Source organism: Salmo salar, chromosome 24, assembly GCF_965601325.2.
Source record: "Salmo salar chromosome 24, fSalSal1, whole genome shotgun sequence".
NCBI lineage: Eukaryota > Metazoa > Chordata > Actinopteri > Salmoniformes > Salmonidae > Salmo > Salmo salar.
Window position 1 is genome coordinate 44,287,501 of NC_138314.1, and position 21,857 is coordinate 44,309,357.

A 21,857-nucleotide genomic window follows, 5' to 3' on the forward strand; every position below is an offset into this window, starting at 1 on the left:
GTGCCCGTCACGTGGGTGAGAGAGGGAGGCATGGTACAGTTGGGGAAGAGGTATCTGAGGACAGATTATCAGGGCGATGACCAGATCGTCTACACCATAGTGCGCTCCAAAGGAAGACCCAAATATGGTAGGGTACATAACGTTATCCCCCCCCAAACATGCTACTGTTTCTGCTTACTCACAAACGTTCATTTGGTAATGATGCTAATTTGTCTTTCTGACTCTCTCTTCCCTCCCACATCTCTCTCAAACCATTAATTACCCCCCTCCGTTTTTACCCTCTCTCTCTCTCCCTTCCTGATTCCCCCTTCTCCTCTCTTATAACCCCTCCCCTTTACCCTCTCTCTCTCCCTTCCTGATTCCCCCTTCTCCTCTCTTATCACCCCTCCCCTTTACCCTCTCTCTCTCCCTTCCTGATTCCCCCTTCTCCTCTCTTATCACCCCTCCCCTTCTCTCTTTTACCCTCTCCTCGCTCCAGGTGAGGTGGTGTTGGTGCCCATGCCAGCTGACGGCCCGGTGGAAGGTTGGCAGCCCTCGCCCGATGACAGGAGCTCTACCCCGACCTCCTCCTTCACTCAGCAGGATGTGAATGAGGGCACTGTGTGGTACAAACACTTTGGCACCGCCGGGGCCAGTGGGCCTCAAGGAGACACCTTCCAGTTCCAGGTGAGTGGTAGTTGTGTGTCCATTGTAGCCTTTCATTTTTATTTTACCTTTATTTAACTAACTTGTCAGCCCTAACCACTAGGCTACCTGCCACCCCAGCCTAAATGTATAACCCTGTCTAAAGGTATTACCCTGTCTAAAGGTATAACCCTGTCTGAAGGTATTACCCTGTCTAAAGGTATTACCCTGTCCTGTCTAAAGGTATAACCCTGTCTAAAGGTATTACCCTGTCTAAAGGTATAACCCTGTCTAAAGGTATTACCCTGTCTAAAGGTATTACCCTGTCCTGTCTAAAGGTATAACCCTGTCTAAAGGTATTACCCTGTCTAAAGGTATAACCCTGTCTAAAGGTATTACCCTGTCTAAAGGTATTACCCTGTCTAAAGGCATAACCCTGTCCTGTCTAAAGGTATTACCCTGTCTAAAGGTATTACCCTGTCTAAAGGTATTACCCTGTCCTGTCTAAAGGTATAACCCTGTCTAAAGGTATTACCCTGTCCTGTCTAAAGGTATAACCCTGTCTGAAGGTATTACCCTGGCTAAAGGTATTACCCTGGCTAAAGGTATTACCCTGTCTAAAGGTATTACCCTGTCTAAAGGTATAACCCTGTCTAAAGGTATATACCCTGTCTAAAGGTATAACCCTGTCTGAAGGTATTACCCTGTCTAAAGGTATAACCCTGGCTAAAGGTATAACCCTGTCTAAAGGTATAACCCTGTCTAAAGGTATTACCCTGTCCTGTCAAAAGGTATAACCCTGTCTGAAGGTATTACCCTGTCTGAAGGTATTACCCTGGCTAAAGGTATTACCCTGGCTGAAGGTATTACCCTGGCTAAAGGTATAACCCTGTCTAAAGGTATTACCCTGTCCTGTCTAAAGGTATAACCCTGTCTAAAGGTATTACCCTGTCCTGTCTAAAGGTATAACCCTGTCTAAAGGTATTACCCTGTCTAAAGGTATTACCCTGTCCTGTCTAAAGGTATTACCCTGTCTAAAGGTATTACCCTGTCTAAAGGTATTACCCTGTCTGAAGGTATTACCCTGTCTAAAGGTATAACCCTATCTAAAGGTATTACCCTGTCTGAAGGTATTACCCTGTCTAAAGGTATTACCCTGTCTAAAGGTATTACCCTGTCTGAAGGTATTACCCTGTCTAAAGGTTTAACCCTGTCCTGTCTAAAGGTATAACCCTGTCTAAAGGTATTACCCTGTCTAAAGGTATTACCCTGTCTGAAGGTATTACCCTGTCTAAAGGTATAACCCTGTCTAAAGGTATTACCCTGTCTAAAGGTATTACCCTGTCTAAAGGTATTACCCTGTCTAAAGGTATAACCCTGTCCTGTCTAAAGGTATAACCCTGTCTAAAGGTATTACCCTGTCTAAAGGTATTACCCTGTCTGAAGGTATTACCCTGTCTAAAGGTATAACCCGGTCTAAATGTATTACCCTGTCTAAAGGTATTACCCTGTCTGAAGGTATTACCCTGTGTAAAGGTATTACCCTGTCTAAAGGTATTACCCTGTCTAAAGGTATAACCCTGTCTAAAGCTATTACCCTGTCTAAAGGTATTACCCTGTCTGAAGGTATTACCCTGTCTAAAGGTATAACCCTGTCTAAAGGTATTACCCTGTCTAAAGGTATAACCCTGTCTAAAGGTATTACCCTGTCCTGTCTAAAGGTATAACCCTGTCTAAAGGTATTACCCTGTCTAAAGGTATTACCCTGTCTGAAGGTATTACCCTGTCCTGTCTAAAGGTATTACCCTGTCTGAAGGTATTACCCTGTCTGAAGGTATTACCCTGTCTAAAGGTATTACCCTGTCCTGTCTAAAGGTATTACCCTGTCTAAAGATATTACCCTGTCTGAAGGTATTACCCTGTCTAAAGGTATAACCCTGTCTGAAGGTATAACCCTGTCTAAAGGTGTTACCCTGTCTGAAGGTATTACGCTGTCTAAAGGTATAACCCTGTCTAAAGGTATTACCCTGTCTAAAGGTATTACCCTTTCCTGTCTAAAGGTATAACCCTGTCTAAAGGTATTACCCTGTCTAAAGGTAATGCCCTGTGTAAAGGTATTACCCTGTCCTGTCTAAAGGTATTACCCTGTCTAAAGGTATTACCCTGTCCTGTCTAAAGGTATTACCCTGTCTAAAGGTATGACCCTGTCCTGTCTAAAGATATTACCCTGTCTGAAGGTATTACCCTGTCTAAAGGTATAACCCTGTCTGCAGGTATTACCCTGTCTAAAGGTATTACCCTGTCTGAAGGTATTACCCTGTCTAAAGGTATTACCCTGTCCTGTCTAAAGGTATTACCCTGTCTAAAGGTATTACCCTGTCCTGTCTAAAGGTATTACCCTGTCTAAAGGTATAACCCTGTCCTGTCTAAAGGTATAACCCTGTCTAAAGGTATAACCCTGGCTTAAGGTATAACCCTGTCTAAAGGTATTACCCTGTCTAAAGGTATAACCCTGTCTAAAGGTATTACCCTGTCTAAAGGTATAACCCGGTCTAAATGTATTACCCTGTCTAAATGTATGATCCTGTCTAAAGGTATTACCCTGTCTGAAGGTATAACCCTGTCCTGTCTAAAGGTATTACCCTGTCTAAAGGTATTACCCTGTCTAAAGGTATTACCCTGTCTAAAGGCATTACCCTTTCTAAAGGTATTACCCTGTGTAAAGGTATAACCCTTTCTAAAGGTATTACCCTGTCTAAAGGTATTACCCTGTCTAAAGGTATAACCCTGTGTAAAGGTATTACCCTGTCTAAAGGTATAACCCTGTGTAAAGGTATTACCCTGTCTAAAGGTATTACCCTGTCTAAAGGTATTACCCTGTCTAAAGGTATTACCCTGTCTAAAGGTATTACCCTGTGTAAAGGTATTACCCTGTCTGAAGGTATTACCCTGTCTGAAGGTATTACCCTGTCTAAAGGTATTACCCTGTCTAAAGGTATTACCCTGTCTAAAGGTATTACCCTGTCCTGTCTAAAGGTATTACCCTGTCTAAAGGCATTACCCTTTCTAAAGGTATTACCCTGTGTAAAGGTATTACCCTGTCTGAAGGTATTACCCTGTCTAAAGGTATTACCCTGTCTAAAGGTATTACCCTGTCTGAAGGTATTACCCTGTCTAAAGGTATAACCCTGTCTAAAGGTATAACCCTGTCTAAAGGTATTACCCTGTCTAAAGGTATTACCCTGTCTAAAGGTATTACCCTGTCTGAAGGTATTACCCTGTCTGAAGGTATTACCCTGTGTAAAGGTATTACCCTGTCTAAAGGTATTACCCTGTCTGAAGGTATTACCCTGTCTGAAGGTATTACCCTGTCTAAAGGTATTACCCTGTCTAAAGGTATTACCCTGTGTAAAGGTATTACCCTGTGTAAAGGTATTACCCTGTGAAAGGTATTACCCTGTGTAAAGGTATTACCCTGTGTAAAGGTATTACCCTGTCTAAAGGCATTACCCTGTGTAAAGGTATTACCCTGTCTAAAGGTATTACCCTGTCTAAAGGTATTACCCTGTCTAAAGGCATTACCCTTTCTAAAGTTATTACCCTGTGTAAAGGTATTAACCTGAGTAAAGGCATTACCCTGTCTAAAGGTATTACCCTGTGTAAAGGTATAACCCTGTCTAAAGGTATTACCCTGTGTAAAGGTATAACCCTGTCTAAAGGTATTACCCTGTGTAAAGGTATAACCCTGTCTAAAGGTATTACCCTGTGTAAAGGTATTACCCTGTGTAAAGGTATAACCCTGTCTAAAGGTATTACCCTGTGTAAAGGTATTAACCTGTGTAAAGGCATTACCCTGTCTAAAGGTATTACCCTGTCTAAAGGTATTACCCTGTGTAAAGGTATTACCCTGTGTAAAGGTATTACCCTGTCTAAAGGTATTACCCTGTGTAAAGGCATTACCCTGTGTAAAGGTATTACCCTGTGTAAAGGTATAACCCTGTCTAAAGGTATTACCCTGTGTAAAGGTATAACCCTGTCTAAAGGTATTACCCTGTGTAAAGGCATTACCCTGTGTAAAGGTATTACCCTGTCTAAAGGTATAACCCTGTCTAAAGGTATAACCCTGTCCTGTCTAAAGGTATTACCCTGTGTAAAGGCATTACCCTGTCTAAAGGTATAACCCTGTCTAAAGGTATTACCCTGTGTAAAGGTATTACCATGTGTAAATGTATTACCCTGTGTAAAGGTATTACCCTGTGTAAAGGTATTACCCTGTGTAAAGGTATTACCCTGTGTAAAGGTATTACCCTGTCTAAAGGTATTACCCTGTCTAAAGGTATTACCCTGTGTAAAGGTATTACCCTGTCTAAAGGTATTACCCTGTCTGAAGGTATTACCCTGTCTAAAGGTATTACCCTGTCTAAAGGTATTACCCTGTCTAAAGGTATTACCCTGTGTAAAGGCATTACCCTCTGTAAAGGTATTACCCTGTGTAAAGGTATTACCCTGTCTAAAGGTATTACCCTGTGTAAAGGTATAACCCTGTCTAAAGGTATTACCCTGTGTAAAGGCATTACCCTGTGTAAAGGTATTACCCTGTGTAAAGGTATTACCCTGTCTAAAGGTATTACCCTGTCTAAAGGTAAAACCCTGTCTAAAGGTATTACCCTGTGTAAAGGTATTACCCCTGTCCTGTGTAAAGGTATTACCCTGTGTAAAGGTATAACCCTGTCTAAAGGCATTACCCTGTCTAAAGGCATTACCCTGTGTAAAGGTATAACCCTGTCTAAAGGTATTACCCTGTGTAAAGGTATAACCCTGTCTAAAGGTATTACCCTGTGTAAAGGCATTACCCTGTGTAAAGGTATTACCCTGTCTAAAGGTATAACCCTGTCTAAACGTATAACCCTTTCCTGTCTAAAGGTATAACCCTGTCCTGTCTAAAGGTATTACCCTGTGTAAAGGCATTACCCTGTCTAAAGGTATAACCCTGTCTAAAGGTATTACCCTGTGTAAAGGTATTACCCTGTGTAAAGGTATTACCCTGTGTAAAGGTATTATCCTGTCTAAAGGTATTACCCTGTCTAAAGGTATTACCCTGTGTAAAGGTATTACCCTGTCTGAAGGTATTACCCTGTCTAAAGGTATTACCCTGTCTGAAGGTATTACCCTGTCTAAAGGTATTACCCTGTCTAAAGGTATTACCCTGTCTAAAGGTATTACCCTGTTTAAAGGTATTACCCTGTGTAAAGGTATAACCCTGTCTAAAGGTATTACCCTGTGTAAAGGTATTACCCTGTCTAAAGGTATAACCCTGTCTAAAGGTATTACCCTGTGTAAAGGCATTACCCTGTGTAAAGGTATAACCCCTGTCTAAAGGTATTACCCTGGCTAAAGGTATTACCCTGTCTAAAGGTATTACCCTGTCTGAAGGTATTACCCTGTCTGAAGGTATTACCCTGTGTAAAGGTATTACCCTGTCTAAAGGTATTACCCTGTCTGAAGGTATTACCCTGTCTGAAGGTATTACCCTGTCTAAAGGTATTACCCTGTCTAAAGGTATTACCCTGTCTAAAGGTATTACCCTGTCTAAAGGTATTACCCTGTGTAAAGGTATTACCCTGTGTAAAGGTATTACCCTGTGAAAGGTATTACCCTGTGTAAAGGTATTACCCTGTGTAAAGGTATTACCCTGTCTAAAGGCATTACCCTGTGTAAAGGTATTACCCTGTCTAAAGGTATTACCCTGTCTAAAGGTATTACCCTGTCTAAAGGCATTACCCTTTCTAAAGTTATTACCCTGTGTAAAGGTATTAACCTGAGTAAAGGCATTACCCTGTCTAAAGGTATTACCCTGTGTAAAGGTATAACCCTGTCTAAAGGTATTACCCTGTGTAAAGGTATAACCCTGTCTAAAGGTATTACCCTGTGTAAAGGTATAACCCTGTCTAAAGGTATTACCCTGTGTAAAGGTATTACCCTGTGTAAAGGTATAACCCTGTCTAAAGGTATTACCCTGTCTAAAGGTATAACCCTGTCTAAAGGTATTACCCTGTCTAAAGGTATAACCCGGTCTAAATGTATTACCCTGTCTAAATGTATGATTCTGTCTAAAGGTATTACCCTGTCTGAAGGTATAACCCTGTCCTGTCTAAAGGTATTACCCTGTCTAAAGGTATTACCCTGTCTAAAGGTATTACCCTGTCTAAAGGCATTACCCTTTCTAAAGGTATTACCCTGTGTAAAGGTATAACCCTTTCTAAAGGTATTACCCTGTCTAAAGGTATTACCCTGTCTAAAGGTATAACCCTGTGTAAAGGTATTACCCTGTCTAAAGGTATAACCCTGTGTAAAGGTATTACCCTGTCTAAAGGTATTACCCTGTCTAAAGGTATTACCCTGTCTAAAGGTATTACCCTGTCTAAAGGTATTACCCTGTGTAAAGGTATTACCCTGTCTGAAGGTATTACCCTGTCTGAAGGTATTACCCTGTCTAAAGGTATTACCCTGTCTAAAGGTATTACCCTGTCTAAAGGTATTACCCTGTCCTGTCTAAAGGTATTACCCTGTCTAAAGGCATTACCCTTTCTAAAGGTATTACCCTGTGTAAAGGTATTACCCTGTCTGAAGGTATTACCCTGTCTAAAGGTATTACCCTGTCTAAAGGTATTACCCTGTCTGAAGGTATTACCCTGTCTAAAGGTATAACCCTGTCTAAAGGTATAACCCTGTCTAAAGGTATTACCCTGTCTAAAGGTATTACCCTGTCTAAAGGTATTACCCTGTCTGAAGGTATTACCCTGTCTGAAGGTATTACCCTGTGTAAAGGTATTACCCTGTCTAAAGGTATTACCCTGTCTGAAGGTATTACCCTGTCTGAAGGTATTACCCTGTCTAAAGGTATTACCCTGTCTAAAGGTATTACCCTGTGTAAAGGTATTACCCTGTGTAAAGGTATTACCCTGTGAAAGGTATTACCCTGTGTAAAGGTATTACCCTGTGTAAAGGTATTACCCTGTCTAAAGGCATTACCCTGTGTAAAGGTATTACCCTGTCTAAAGGTATTACCCTGTCTAAAGGTATTACCCTGTCTAAAGGCATTACCCTTTCTAAAGTTATTACCCTGTGTAAAGGTATTAACCTGAGTAAAGGCATTACCCTGTCTAAAGGTATTACCCTGTGTAAAGGTATAACCCTGTCTAAAGGTATTACCCTGTGTAAAGGTATAACCCTGTCTAAAGGTATTACCCTGTGTAAAGGTATAACCCTGTCTAAAGGTATTACCCTGTGTAAAGGTATTACCCTGTGTAAAGGTATAACCCTGTCTAAAGGTATTACCCTGTGTAAAGGTATTAACCTGTGTAAAGGCATTACCCTGTCTAAAGGTATTACCCTGTCTAAAGGTATTACCCTGTGTAAAGGTATTACCCTGTGTAAAGGTATTACCCTGTCTAAAGGTATTACCCTGTGTAAAGGCATTACCCTGTGTAAAGGTATTACCCTGTGTAAAGGTATAACCCTGTCTAAAGGTATTACCCTGTGTAAAGGTATAACCCTGTCTAAAGGTATTACCCTGTGTAAAGGCATTACCCTGTGTAAAGGTATTACCCTGTCTAAAGGTATAACCCTGTCTAAAGGTATAACCCTGTCCTGTCTAAAGGTATTACCCTGTGTAAAGGCATTACCCTGTCTAAAGGTATAACCCTGTCTAAAGGTATTACCCTGTGTAAAGGTATTACCATGTGTAAATGTATTACCCTGTGTAAAGGTATTACCCTGTGTAAAGGTATTACCCTGTGTAAAGGTATTACCCTGTGTAAAGGTATTACCCTGTCTAAAGGTATTACCCTGTCTAAAGGTATTACCCTGTGTAAAGGTATTACCCTGTCTAAAGGTATTACCCTGTCTGAAGGTATTACCCTGTCTAAAGGTATTACCCTGTCTAAAGGTATTACCCTGTCTAAAGGTATTACCCTGTGTAAAGGCATTACCCTCTGTAAAGGTATTACCCTGTGTAAAGGTATTACCCTGTCTAAAGGTATTACCCTGTGTAAAGGTATAACCCTGTCTAAAGGTATTACCCTGTGTAAAGGCATTACCCTGTGTAAAGGTATTACCCTGTGTAAAGGTATTACCCTGTCTAAAGGTATTACCCTGTCTAAAGGTAAAACCCTGTCTAAAGGTATTACCCTGTGTAAAGGTATTACCCCTGTCCTGTGTAAAGGTATTACCCTGTGTAAAGGTATAACCCTGTCTAAAGGCATTACCCTGTCTAAAGGCATTACCCTGTGTAAAGGTATAACCCTGTCTAAAGGTATTACCCTGTGTAAAGGTATAACCCTGTCTAAAGGTATTACCCTGTGTAAAGGCATTACCCTGTGTAAAGGTATTACCCTGTCTAAAGGTATAACCCTGTCTAAACGTATAACCCTTTCCTGTCTAAAGGTATAACCCTGTCCTGTCTAAAGGTATTACCCTGTGTAAAGGCATTACCCTGTCTAAAGGTATAACCCTGTCTAAAGGTATTACCCTGTGTAAAGGTATTACCCTGTGTAAAGGTATTACCCTGTGTAAAGGTATTATCCTGTCTAAAGGTATTGCCCTGTCTAAAGGTATTACCCTGTGTAAAGGTATTACCCTGTCTGAAGGTATTACCCTGTCTAAAGGTATTACCCTGTCTGAAGGTATTACCCTGTCTAAAGGTATTACCCTGTCTAAAGGTATTACCCTGTCTAAAGGTATTACCCTGTCTAAAGGTATTACCCTGTGTAAAGGTATAACCCTGTCTAAAGGTATTACCCTGTGTAAAGGTATTACCCTGTCTAAAGGTATAACCCTGTCTAAAGGTATTACCCTGTGTAAAGGCATTACCCTGTGTAAAGGTATAACCCCTGTCTAAAGGTATTACCCTGGCTAAAGGTATTACCCTGTCTAAAGGTATTACCCTGTCTGAAGGTATTACCCTGTCTGAAGGTATTACCCTGTGTAAAGGTATTACCCTGTCTAAAGGTATTACCCTGTCTGAAGGTATTACCCTGTCTGAAGGTATTACCCTGTCTAAAGGTATTACCCTGTCTAAAGGTATTACCCTGTCTAAAGGTATTACCCTGTGTAAAGGTATTACCCTGTGTAAAGGTATTACCCTGTGAAAGGTATTACCCTGTGTAAAGGTATTACCCTGTGTAAAGGTATTACCCTGTCTAAAGGCATTACCCTGTGTAAAGGTATTACCCTGTCTAAAGGTATTACCCTATCTAAAGGTATTACCCTGTCTAAAGGCATTACCCTTTCTAAAGTTATTACCCTGTGTAAAGGTATTAACCTGAGTAAAGGCATTACCCTGTCTAAAGGTATTACCCTGTGTAAAGGTATAACCCTGTCTAAAGGTATTACCCTGTGTAAAGGTATAACCCTGTCTAAAGGTATTACCCTGTGTAAAGGTATAACCCTGTCTAAAGGTATTACCCTGTGTAAAGGTATTACCCTGTGTAAAGGTATAACCCTGTCTAAAGGTATTACCCTGTGTAAAGGTATTAACCTGTGTAAAGGCATTACCCTGTCTAAAGGTATTACCCTGTCTAAAGGTATTACCCTGTGTAAAGGTATTACCCTGTGTAAAGGTATTACCCTGTCTAAAGGTATTACCCTGTGTAAAGGCATTACCCTGTGTAAAGGTATTACCCTGTGTAAAGGTATAACCCTGTCTAAAGGTATTACCCTGTGTAAAGGTATAACCCTGTCTAAAGGTATTACCCTGTGTAAAGGCATTACCCTGTGTAAAGGTATTACCCTGTCTAAAGGTATAACCCTGTCTAAAGGTATAACCCTGTCCTGTCTAAAGGTATTACCCTGTGTAAAGGCATTACCCTGTCTAAAGGTATAACCCTGTCTAAAGGTATTACCCTGTGTAAAGGTATTACCATGTGTAAATGTATTACCCTGTGTAAAGGTATTACCCTGTGTAAAGGTATTACCCTGTGTAAAGGTATTACCCTGTGTAAAGGTATTACCCTGTCTAAAGGTATTACCCTGTCTAAAGGTATTACCCTGTGTAAAGGTATTACCCTGTCTAAAGGTATTACCCTGTCTGAAGGTATTACCCTGTCTAAAGGTATTACCCTGTCTAAAGGTATTACCCTGTCTAAAGGTATTACCCTGTGTAAAGGCATTACCCTCTGTAAAGGTATTACCCTGTGTAAAGGTATTACCCTGTCTAAAGGTATTACCCTGTGTAAAGGTATAACCCTGTCTAAAGGTATTACCCTGTGTAAAGGCATTACCCTGTGTAAAGGTATTACCCTGTGTAAAGGTATTACCCTGTCTAAAGGTATTACCCTGTCTAAAGGTAAAACCCTGTCTAAAGGTATTACCCTGTGTAAAGGTATTACCCCTGTCCTGTGTAAAGGTATTACCCTGTGTAAAGGTATAACCCTGTCTAAAGGCATTACCCTGTCTAAAGGCATTACCCTGTGTAAAGGTATAACCCTGTCTAAAGGTATTACCCTGTGTAAAGGTATAACCCTGTCTAAAGGTATTACCCTGTGTAAAGGCATTACCCTGTGTAAAGGTATTACCCTGTCTAAAGGTATAACCCTGTCTAAACGTATAACCCTTTCCTGTCTAAAGGTATAACCCTGTCCTGTCTAAAGGTATTACCCTGTGTAAAGGCATTACCCTGTCTAAAGGTATAACCCTGTCTAAAGGTATTACCCTGTGTAAAGGTATTACCCTGTGTAAAGGTATTACCCTGTGTAAAGGTATTATCCTGTCTAAAGGTATTACCCTGTCTAAAGGTATTACCCTGTGTAAAGGTATTACCCTGTCTGAAGGTATTACCCTGTCTAAAGGTATTACCCTGTCTGAAGGTATTACCCTGTCTAAAGGTATTACCCTGTCTACAGGTATTACCCTGTCTAAAGGTATTACCCTGTCTAAAGGTATTACCCTGTGTAAAGGTATAACCCTGTCTAAAGGTATTACCCTGTGTAAAGGTATTACCCTGTCTAAAGGTATAACCCTGTCTAAAGGTATTACCCTGTGTAAAGGCATTACCCTGTGTAAAGGTATAACCCCTGTCTAAAGGTATTACCCTGGCTAAAGGTATTACCCTGTCTAAAGGCATTACCCTGTCTAAAGGTATTACCCTGTGTAAAGGTATTACCCTGTGTAAAGGTATAACCCTGTGTAAAGGTATTACCCTGTGTAAAGGTATTACCCTGTGTAAAGGTATAACCCTGTGTAAAGGTATTACCCTGTGTAAAGGCATTACCCTGTCTAAAGGTATTACCCTGTGTAAAGGCATTACCCTGTCTAAAGGTATAACCCTGTGTAAAGGTATTACCCTGTCTAAAGGTATTACCCTGTTTAAAGGTATAACCCTGTGTAAAGGTATTACCCTGTGTAAAGGTATTACCCTGTGTAAAGGTATTACCCTGTCTAAAGGTATTACCCTGTGTAAAGGTATAACCCTGTGTAAAGGTATTACCCTGTCTAAAGGTATTTCCCTGTCTAAAGGTATAACCCTGTCTGAAGGCATTACCCTGTGTAAAGGTATTACCCTGTCTAAAGGTATAACCCTGTGTAAAGGTATTACCCTGTCTAAAGGTATTACCCTGTCTAAAGGTATAACCCGGTCTAAATGTATTACCCTGTCTAAATGTATGATCCTGTCTAAAGGTATAACCCTGTCTAAAGGTATTACCCTGTCTAAAGGTATTACCCTGTCTAAAGGTATAACCCGGTCTAAATGTATTACCCTGTCTAAATGTATGATCCTGTCTAAAGGTATTACCCTGTCTGAAGGTATAACCCTGTCCTGTCTAAAGGTATTACCCTGTCTAAAGGTATTACCCTGTCTAAAGGTATTACCCTGTCTAAAGGCATTACCCTTTCTAAAGGTATTACCCTGTGTAAAGGTATAACCCTTTCTAAAGGTATTACCCTGTCTAAAGGTATTACCCTGTCTAAAGGTATAACCCTGTGTAAAGGTATTACCCTGTCTAAAGGTATAACCCTGTGTAAAGGTATTACCCTGTCTAAAGGTATTACCCTGTCTAAAGGTATTACCCTGTCTAAAGGTATTACCCTGTCTAAAGGTATTACCCTGTGTAAAGGTATTACCCTGTCTGAAGGTATTACCCTGTCTGAAGGTATTACCCTGTCTAAAGGTATTACCCTGTCTAAAGGTATTACCCTGTCTAAAGGTATTACCCTGTCCTGTCTAAAGGTATTACCCTGTCTAAAGGCATTACCCTTTCTAAAGGTATTACCCTGTGTAAAGGTATTACCCTGTCTGAAGGTATTACCCTGTCTAAAGGTATTACCCTGTCTAAAGGTATTACCCTGTCTGAAGGTATTACCCTGTCTAAAGGTATAACCCTGTCTAAAGGTATAACCCTGTCTAAAGGTATTACCCTGTCTAAAGGTATTACCCTGTCTAAAGGTATTACCCTGTCTGAAGGTATTACCCTGTCTGAAGGTATTACCCTGTGTAAAGGTATTACCCTGTCTAAAGGTATTACCCTGTCTGAAGGTATTACCCTGTCTGAAGGTATTACCCTGTCTAAAGGTATTACCCTGTCTAAAGGTATTACCCTGTGTAAAGGTATTACCCTGTGTAAAGGTATTACCCTGTGAAAGGTATTACCCTGTGTAAAGGTATTACCCTGTGTAAAGGTATTACCCTGTCTAAAGGCATTACCCTGTGTAAAGGTATTACCCTGTCTAAAGGTATTACCCTGTCTAAAGGTATTACCCTGTCTAAAGGCATTACCCTTTCTAAAGTTATTACCCTGTGTAAAGGTATTAACCTGAGTAAAGGCATTACCCTGTCTAAAGGTATTACCCTGTGTAAAGGTATAACCCTGTCTAAAGGTATTACCCTGTGTAAAGGTATAACCCTGTCTAAAGGTATTACCCTGTGTAAAGGTATAACCCTGTCTAAAGGTATTACCCTGTGTAAAGGTATTACCCTGTGTAAAGGTATAACCCTGTCTAAAGGTATTACCCTGTGTAAAGGTATTAACCTGTGTAAAGGCATTACCCTGTCTAAAGGTATTACCCTGTCTAAAGGTATTACCCTGTGTAAAGGTATTACCCTGTGTAAAGGTATTACCCTGTCTAAAGGTATTACCCTGTGTAAAGGCATTACCCTGTGTAAAGGTATTACCCTGTGTAAAGGTATAACCCTGTCTAAAGGTATTACCCTGTGTAAAGGTATAACCCTGTCTAAAGGTATTACCCTGTGTAAAGGCATTACCCTGTGTAAAGGTATTACCCTGTCTAAAGGTATAACCCTGTCTAAAGGTATAACCCTGTCCTGTCTAAAGGTATTACCCTGTGTAAAGGCATTACCCTGTCTAAAGGTATAACCCTGTCTAAAGGTATTACCCTGTGTAAAGGTATTACCATGTGTAAATGTATTACCCTGTGTAAAGGTATTACCCTGTGTAAAGGTATTACCCTGTGTAAAGGTATTACCCTGTGTAAAGGTATTACCCTGTCTAAAGGTATTACCCTGTCTAAAGGTATTACCCTGTGTAAAGGTATTACCCTGTCTAAAGGTATTACCCTGTCTGAAGGTATTACCCTGTCTAAAGGTATTACCCTGTCTAAAGGTATTACCCTGTCTAAAGGTATTACCCTGTGTAAAGGCATTACCCTCTGTAAAGGTATTACCCTGTGTAAAGGTATTACCCTGTCTAAAGGTATTACCCTGTGTAAAGGTATAACCCTGTCTAAAGGTATTACCCTGTGTAAAGGCATTACCCTGTGTAAAGGTATTACCCTGTGTAAAGGTATTACCCTGTCTAAAGGTATTACCCTGTCTAAAGGTAAAACCCTGTCTAAAGGTATTACCCTGTGTAAAGGTATTACCCCTGTCCTGTGTAAAGGTATTACCCTGTGTAAAGGTATAACCCTGTCTAAAGGCATTACCCTGTCTAAAGGCATTACCCTGTGTAAAGGTATAACCCTGTCTAAAGGTATTACCCTGTGTAAAGGTATAACCCTGTCTAAAGGTATTACCCTGTGTAAAGGCATTACCCTGTGTAAAGGTATTACCCTGTCTAAAGGTATAACCCTGTCTAAACGTATAACCCTTTCCTGTCTAAAGGTATAACCCTGTCCTGTCTAAAGGTATTACCCTGTGTAAAGGCATTACCCTGTCTAAAGGTATAACCCTGTCTAAAGGTATTACCCTGTGTAAAGGTATTACCCTGTGTAAAGGTATTACCCTGTGTAAAGGTATTATCCTGTCTAAAGGTATTACCCTGTCTAAAGGTATTACCCTGTGTAAAGGTATTACCCTGTCTGAAGGTATTACCCTGTCTAAAGGTATTACCCTGTCTGAAGGTATTACCCTGTCTAAAGGTATTACCCTGTCTAAAGGTATTACCCTGTCTAAAGGTATTACCCTGTTTAAAGGTATTACCCTGTGTAAAGGTATAACCCTGTCTAAAGGTATTACCCTGTGTAAAGGTATTACCCTGTCTAAAGGTATAACCCTGTCTAAAGGTATTACCCTGTGTAAAGGCATTACCCTGTGTAAAGGTATAACCCCTGTCTAAAGGTATTACCCTGGCTAAAGGTATTACCCTGTCTAAAGGTATTACCCTGTCTGAAGGTATTACCCTGTCTGAAGGTATTACCCTGTGTAAAGGTATTACCCTGTCTAAAGGTATTACCCTGTCTGAAGGTATTACCCTGTCTGAAGGTATTACCCTGTCTAAAGGTATTACCCTGTCTAAAGGTATTACCCTGTCTAAAGGTATTACCCTGTCTAAAGGTATTACCCTGTGTAAAGGTATTACCCTGTGTAAAGGTATTACCCTGTGAAAGGTATTACCCTGTGTAAAGGTATTACCCTGTGTAAAGGTATTACCCTGTCTAAAGGCATTACCCTGTGTAAAGGTATTACCCTGTCTAAAGGTATTACCCTGTCTAAAGGTATTACCCTGTCTAAAGGCATTACCCTTTCTAAAGTTATTACCCTGTGTAAAGGTATTAACCTGAGTAAAGGCATTACCCTGTCTAAAGGTATTACCCTGTGTAAAGGTATAACCCTGTCTAAAGGTATTACCCTGTGTAAAGGTATAACCCTGTCTAAAGGTATTACCCTGTGTAAAGGTATAACCCTGTCTAAAGGTATTACCCTGTGTAAAGGTATTACCCTGTGTAAAGGTATAACCCTGTCTAAAGGTATTACCCTGTCTAAAGGTATAACCCTGTCTAAAGGTATTACCCTGTCTAAAGGTATAACCCGGTCTAAATGTATTACCCTGTCTAAATGTATGATTCTGTCTAAAGGTATTACCCTGTCTGAAGGTATAACCCTGTCCTGTCTAAAGGTATTACCCTGTCTAAAGGTATTACCCTGTCTAAAGGTATTACCCTGTCTAAAGGCATTACCCTTTCTAAAGGTATTACCCTGTGTAAAGGTATAACCCTTTCTAAAGGTATTACCCTGTCTAAAGGTATTACCCTGTCTAAAGGTATAACCCTGTGTAAAGGTATTACCCTGTCTAAAGGTATAACCCTGTGTAAAGGTATTACCCTGTCTAAAGGTATTACCCTGTCTAAAGGTATTACCCTGTCTAAAGGTATTACCCTGTCTAAAGGTATTACCCTGTGTAAAGGTATTACCCTGTCTGAAGGTATTACCCTGTCTGAAGGTATTACCCTGTCTAAAGGTATTACCCTGTCTAAAGGTATTACCCTGTCTAAAGGTATTACCCTGTCCTGTCTAAAGGTATTACCCTGTCTAAAGGCATTACCCTTTCTAAAGGTATTACCCTGTGTAAAGGTATTACCCTGTCTGAAGGTATTACCCTGTCTAAAGGTATTACCCTGTCTAAAGGTATTACCCTGTCTGAAGGTATTACCCTGTCTAAAGGTATAACCCTGTCTAAAGGTATAACCCTGTCTAAAGGTATTACCCTGTCTAAAGGTATTACCCTGTCTAAAGGTATTACCCTGTCTGAAGGTATTACCCTGTCTGAAGGTATTACCCTGTGTAAAGGTATTACCCTGTCTAAAGGTATTACCCTGTCTGAAGGTATTACCCTGTCTGAAGGTATTACCCTGTCTAAAGGTATTACCCTGTCTAAAGGTATTACCCTGTGTAAAGGTATTACCCTGTGTAAAGGTATTACCCTGTGAAAGGTATTACCCTGTGTAAAGGTATTACCCTGTGTAAAGGTATTACCCTGTCTAAAGGCATTACCCTGTGTAAAGGTATTACCCTGTCTAAAGGTATTACCCTGTCTAAAGGTATTACCCTGTCTAAAGGCATTACCCTTTCTAAAGTTATTACCCTGTGTAAAGGTATTAACCTGAGTAAAGGCATTACCCTGTCTAAAGGTATTACCCTGTGTAAAGGTATAACCCTGTCTAAAGGTATTACCCTGTGTAAAGGTATAACCCTGTCTAAAGGTATTACCCTGTGTAAAGGTATAACCCTGTCTAAAGGTATTACCCTGTGTAAAGGTATTACCCTGTGTAAAGGTATAACCCTGTCTAAAGGTATTACCCTGTGTAAAGGTATTAACCTGTGTAAAGGCATTACCCTGTCTAAAGGTATTACCCTGTCTAAAGGTATTACCCTGTGTAAAGGTATTACCCTGTGTAAAGGTATTACCCTGTCTAAAGGTATTACCCTGTGTAAAGGCATTACCCTGTGTAAAGGTATTACCCTGTGTAAAGGTATAACCCTGTCTAAAGGTATTACCCTGTGTAAAGGTATAACCCTGTCTAAAGGTATTACCCTGTGTAAAGGCATTACCCTGTGTAAAGGTATTACCCTGTCTAAAGGTATAACCCTGTCTAAAGGTATAACCCTGTCCTGTCTAAAGGTATTACCCTGTGTAAAGGCATTACCCTGTCTAAAGGTATAACCCTGTCTAAAGGTATTACCCTGTGTAAAGGTATTACCATGTGTAAATGTATTACCCTGTGTAAAGGTATTACCCTGTGTAAAGGTATTACCCTGTGTAAAGGTATTACCCTGTGTAAAGGTATTACCCTGTCTAAAGGTATTACCCTGTCTAAAGGTATTACCCTGTGTAAAGGTATTACCCTGTCTAAAGGTATTACCCTGTCTGAAGGTATTACCCTGTCTAAAGGTATTACCCTGTCTAAAGGTATTACCCTGTCTAAAGGTATTACCCTGTGTAAAGGCATTACCCTCTGTAAAGGTATTACCCTGTGTAAAGGTATTACCCTGTCTAAAGGTATTACCCTGTGTAAAGGTATAACCCTGTCTAAAGGTATTACCCTGTGTAAAGGCATTACCCTGTGTAAAGGTATTACCCTGTGTAAAGGTATTACCCTGTCTAAAGGTATTACCCTGTCTAAAGGTAAAACCCTGTCTAAAGGTATTACCCTGTGTAAAGGTATTACCCCTGTCCTGTGTAAAGGTATTACCCTGTGTAAAGGTATAACCCTGTCTAAAGGCATTACCCTGTCTAAAGGCATTACCCTGTGTAAAGGTATAACCCTGTCTAAAGGTATTACCCTGTGTAAAGGTATAACCCTGTCTAAAGGTATTACCCTGTGTAAAGGCATTACCCTGTGTAAAGGTATTACCCTGTCTAAAGGTATAACCCTGTCTAAACGTATAACCCTTTCCTGTCTAAAGGTATAACCCTGTCCTGTCTAAAGGTATTACCCTGTGTAAAGGCATTACCCTGTCTAAAGGTATAACCCTGTCTAAAGGTATTACCCTGTGTAAAGGTATTACCCTGTGTAAAGGTATTACCCTGTGTAAAGGTATTATCCTGTCTAAAGGTATTACCCTGTCTAAAGGTATTACCCTGTGTAAAGGTATTACCCTGTCTGAAGGTATTACCCTGTCTAAAGGTATTACCCTGTCTGAAGGTATTACCCTGTCTAAAGGTATTACCCTGTCTAAAGGTATTACCCTGTCTAAAGGTATTACCCTGTCTAAAGGTATTACCCTGTGTAAAGGTATAACCCTGTCTAAAGGTATTACCCTGTGTAAAGGTATTACCCTGTCTAAAGGTATAACCCTGTCTAAAGGTATTACCCTGTGTAAAGGCATTACCCTGTGTAAAGGTATAACCCCTGTCTAAAGGTATTACCCTGGCTAAAGGTATTACCCTGTCTAAAGGTATTACCCTGTCTGAAGGTATTACCCTGTCTGAAGGTATTACCCTGTGTAAAGGTATTACCCTGTCTAAAGGTATTACCCTGTCTGAAGGTATTACCCTGTCTGAAGGTATTACCCTGTCTAAAGGTATTACCCTGTCTAAAGGTATTACCCTGTCTAAAGGTATTACCCTGTGTAAAGGTATTACCCTGTGTAAAGGTATTACCCTGTGAAAGGTATTACCCTGTGTAAAGGTATTACCCTGTGTAAAGGTATTACCCTGTCTAAAGGCATTACCCTGTGTAAAGGTATTACCCTGTCTAAAGGTATTACCCTATCTAAAGGTATTACCCTGTCTAAAGGCATTACCCTTTCTAAAGTTATTACCCTGTGTAAAGGTATTAACCTGAGTAAAGGCATTACCCTGTCTAAAGGTATTACCCTGTGTAAAGGTATAACCCTGTCTAAAGGTATTACCCTGTGTAAAGGTATAACCCTGTCTAAAGGTATTACCCTGTGTAAAGGTATAACCCTGTCTAAAGGTATTACCCTGTGTAAAGGTATTACCCTGTGTAAAGGTATAACCCTGTCTAAAGGTATTACCCTGTGTAAAGGTATTAACCTGTGTAAAGGCATTACCCTGTCTAAAGGTATTACCCTGTCTAAAGGTATTACCCTGTGTAAAGGTATTACCCTGTGTAAAGGTATTACCCTGTCTAAAGGTATTACCCTGTGTAAAGGCATTACCCTGTGTAAAGGTATTACCCTGTGTAAAGGTATAACCCTGTCTAAAGGTATTACCCTGTGTAAAGGTATAACCCTGTCTAAAGGTATTACCCTGTGTAAAGGCATTACCCTGTGTAAAGGTATTACCCTGTCTAAAGGTATAACCCTGTCTAAAGGTATAACCCTGTCCTGTCTAAAGGTATTACCCTGTGTAAAGGCATTACCCTGTCTAAAGGTATAACCCTGTCTAAAGGTATTACCCTGTGTAAAGGTATTACCATGTGTAAATGTATTACCCTGTGTAAAGGTATTACCCTGTGTAAAGGTATTACCCTGTGTAAAGGTATTACCCTGTGTAAAGGTATTACCCTGTCTAAAGGTATTACCCTGTCTAAAGGTATTACCCTGTGTAAAGGTATTACCCTGTCTAAAGGTATTACCCTGTCTGAAGGTATTACCCTGTCTAAAGGTATTACCCTGTCTAAAGGTATTACCCTGTCTAAAGGTATTACCCTGTGTGAAGGCATTACCCTCTGTAAAGGTATTACCCTGTGTAAAGGTATTACCCTGTCTAAAGGTATTACCCTGTGTAAAGGTATAACCCTGTCTAAAGGTATTACCCTGTGTAAAGGCATTACCCTGTGTAAAGGTATTACCCTGTGTAAAGGTATTACCCTGTCTAAAGGTATTACCCTGTCTAAAGGTAAAACCCTGTCTAAAGGTATTACCCTGTGTAAAGGTATTACCCCTGTCCTGTGTAAAGGTATTACCCTGTGTAAAGGTATAACCCTGTCTAAAGGCATTACCCTGTCTAAAGGCATTACCCTGTGTAAAGGTATAACCCTGTCTAAAGGTATTACCCTGTGTAAAGGTATAACCCTGTCTAAAGGTATTACCCTGTGTAAAGGCATTACCCTGTGTAAAGGTATTACCCTGTCTAAAGGTATAACCCTGTCTAAACGTATAACCCTTTCCTGTCTAAAGGTATAACCCTGTCCTGTCTAAAGGTATTACCCTGTGTAAAGGCATTACCCTGTCTAAAGGTATAACCCTGTCTAAAGGTATTACCCTGTGTAAAGGTATTACCCTGTGTAAAGGTATTACCCTGTGTAAAGGTATTATCCTGTCTAAAGGTATTACCCTGTCTAAAGGTATTACCCTGTGTAAAGGTATTACCCTGTCTGAAGGTATTACCCTGTCTAAAGGTATTACCCTGTCTGAAGGTATTACCCTGTCTAAAGGTATTACCCTGTCTACAGGTATTACCCTGTCTAAAGGTATAACCCTGTCTAAAGGTATTACCCTGTGTAAAGGTATAATCCTGTCTAAAGGTATTACCCTGTCTAAAGGTATTACCCTGTGTAAAGGTATTACCCTGTCTAAAGGTATTACCCTGTCTAAATGTATAACCCTGGCTAAAGGTATAACCCTGACTAAAGGTATTACCCTGTCTAAAGGTATAACCCTGTCTAAAGGTATTACCCTGTCTAAAGGTATTACCCTGTCTAAAGGTATTACCCTGTCTAAAGGTATTACCCTGTCTGAAGGTATTACCCTGTCTGAAGGTATTACCCTGTCTAAAGGTATAACCCTGTCTAAAGGTATTACCCTGTCTGAAGGTATAACCCTGTCTAAAGGTATAACCCTGTCTAAATGTATTACCCTGTCTGAAGGTATTACCCTGTCTAAAGGTATTACCCTGTCTAAAGGTATAACCCTGTCTAAAGGTATTACCCTGTTTAAAGGTATTACCCTGGCTAAAGGTATTACCCTGTCTAAAGGTATAACCCTGTCTAAAGGTATTACCCTGTCTAAAGGTATTACCCTGTGTAAAGGTATAACCCTGTGTAAAGGTATAACCCTGTGTAAAGGTATAACCCTGTCTAAAGGCATTACCCTGTCTAAAGGCATTACCCTGTCTAAAGGTATAACCCTGTCTAAAGGTATAACCCTGTCTAAAGGTATAACCCTGTCTAAAGGCATTACCCTGTCTAAAGGCATTACCCTGTCTAAAGGTATTACCCTGTCTAAAGGTATTACCCTGTCTAAAGGTATTACCCTGTCTAAAGGTATTACCCTGTGTAAAGGCATTACCCTGTCTAAAGGTATAACCCTGCCTAAAGGTATTACCCTGTCTAAAGGTATTACCCTGTCTAAAGGTATTACCCTGTCTAAAGGCATTACCCTGTCTAAAGGCATTACCCTGTCTAAAGGTATAACCCTGTCTAAAGGTATTACCCTGTCTAAAGGTATTACCCTGTCTAAAGGCATTACCCTGTCTAAAGGTATTACCCTGTCTAAAGGTATTACCCTGTCTAAAGGTATTACCCTGTCTAAAGGTATTACCCTGTCCTGTCTAAAGGTATTACCCTGTCTAAAGGTATAACCCTGTCTAAAGGTA

The 21,857-nt window shown here is 40.3% G+C and overlaps 1 protein-coding gene across 1 annotated transcript in view; it reads left to right on the forward strand.

The window, feature by feature from the left end:
• Positions 1-21,857, forward strand: part of LOC145863992 (extracellular matrix organizing protein FRAS1) — a 92,267-nt gene that overhangs the window by 27,156 nt on the left and 43,254 nt on the right. The window contains exons 13-14 of the mRNA XM_082968769.1: positions 1-127; positions 479-666. The exon at positions 1-127 is cut by the window's left edge and continues 27 nt beyond it. Coding sequence (XP_082824895.1) covers positions 1-127; positions 479-666 — 315 coding nt within the window. The remainder of the gene's footprint in view (positions 128-478; positions 667-21,857) is intronic.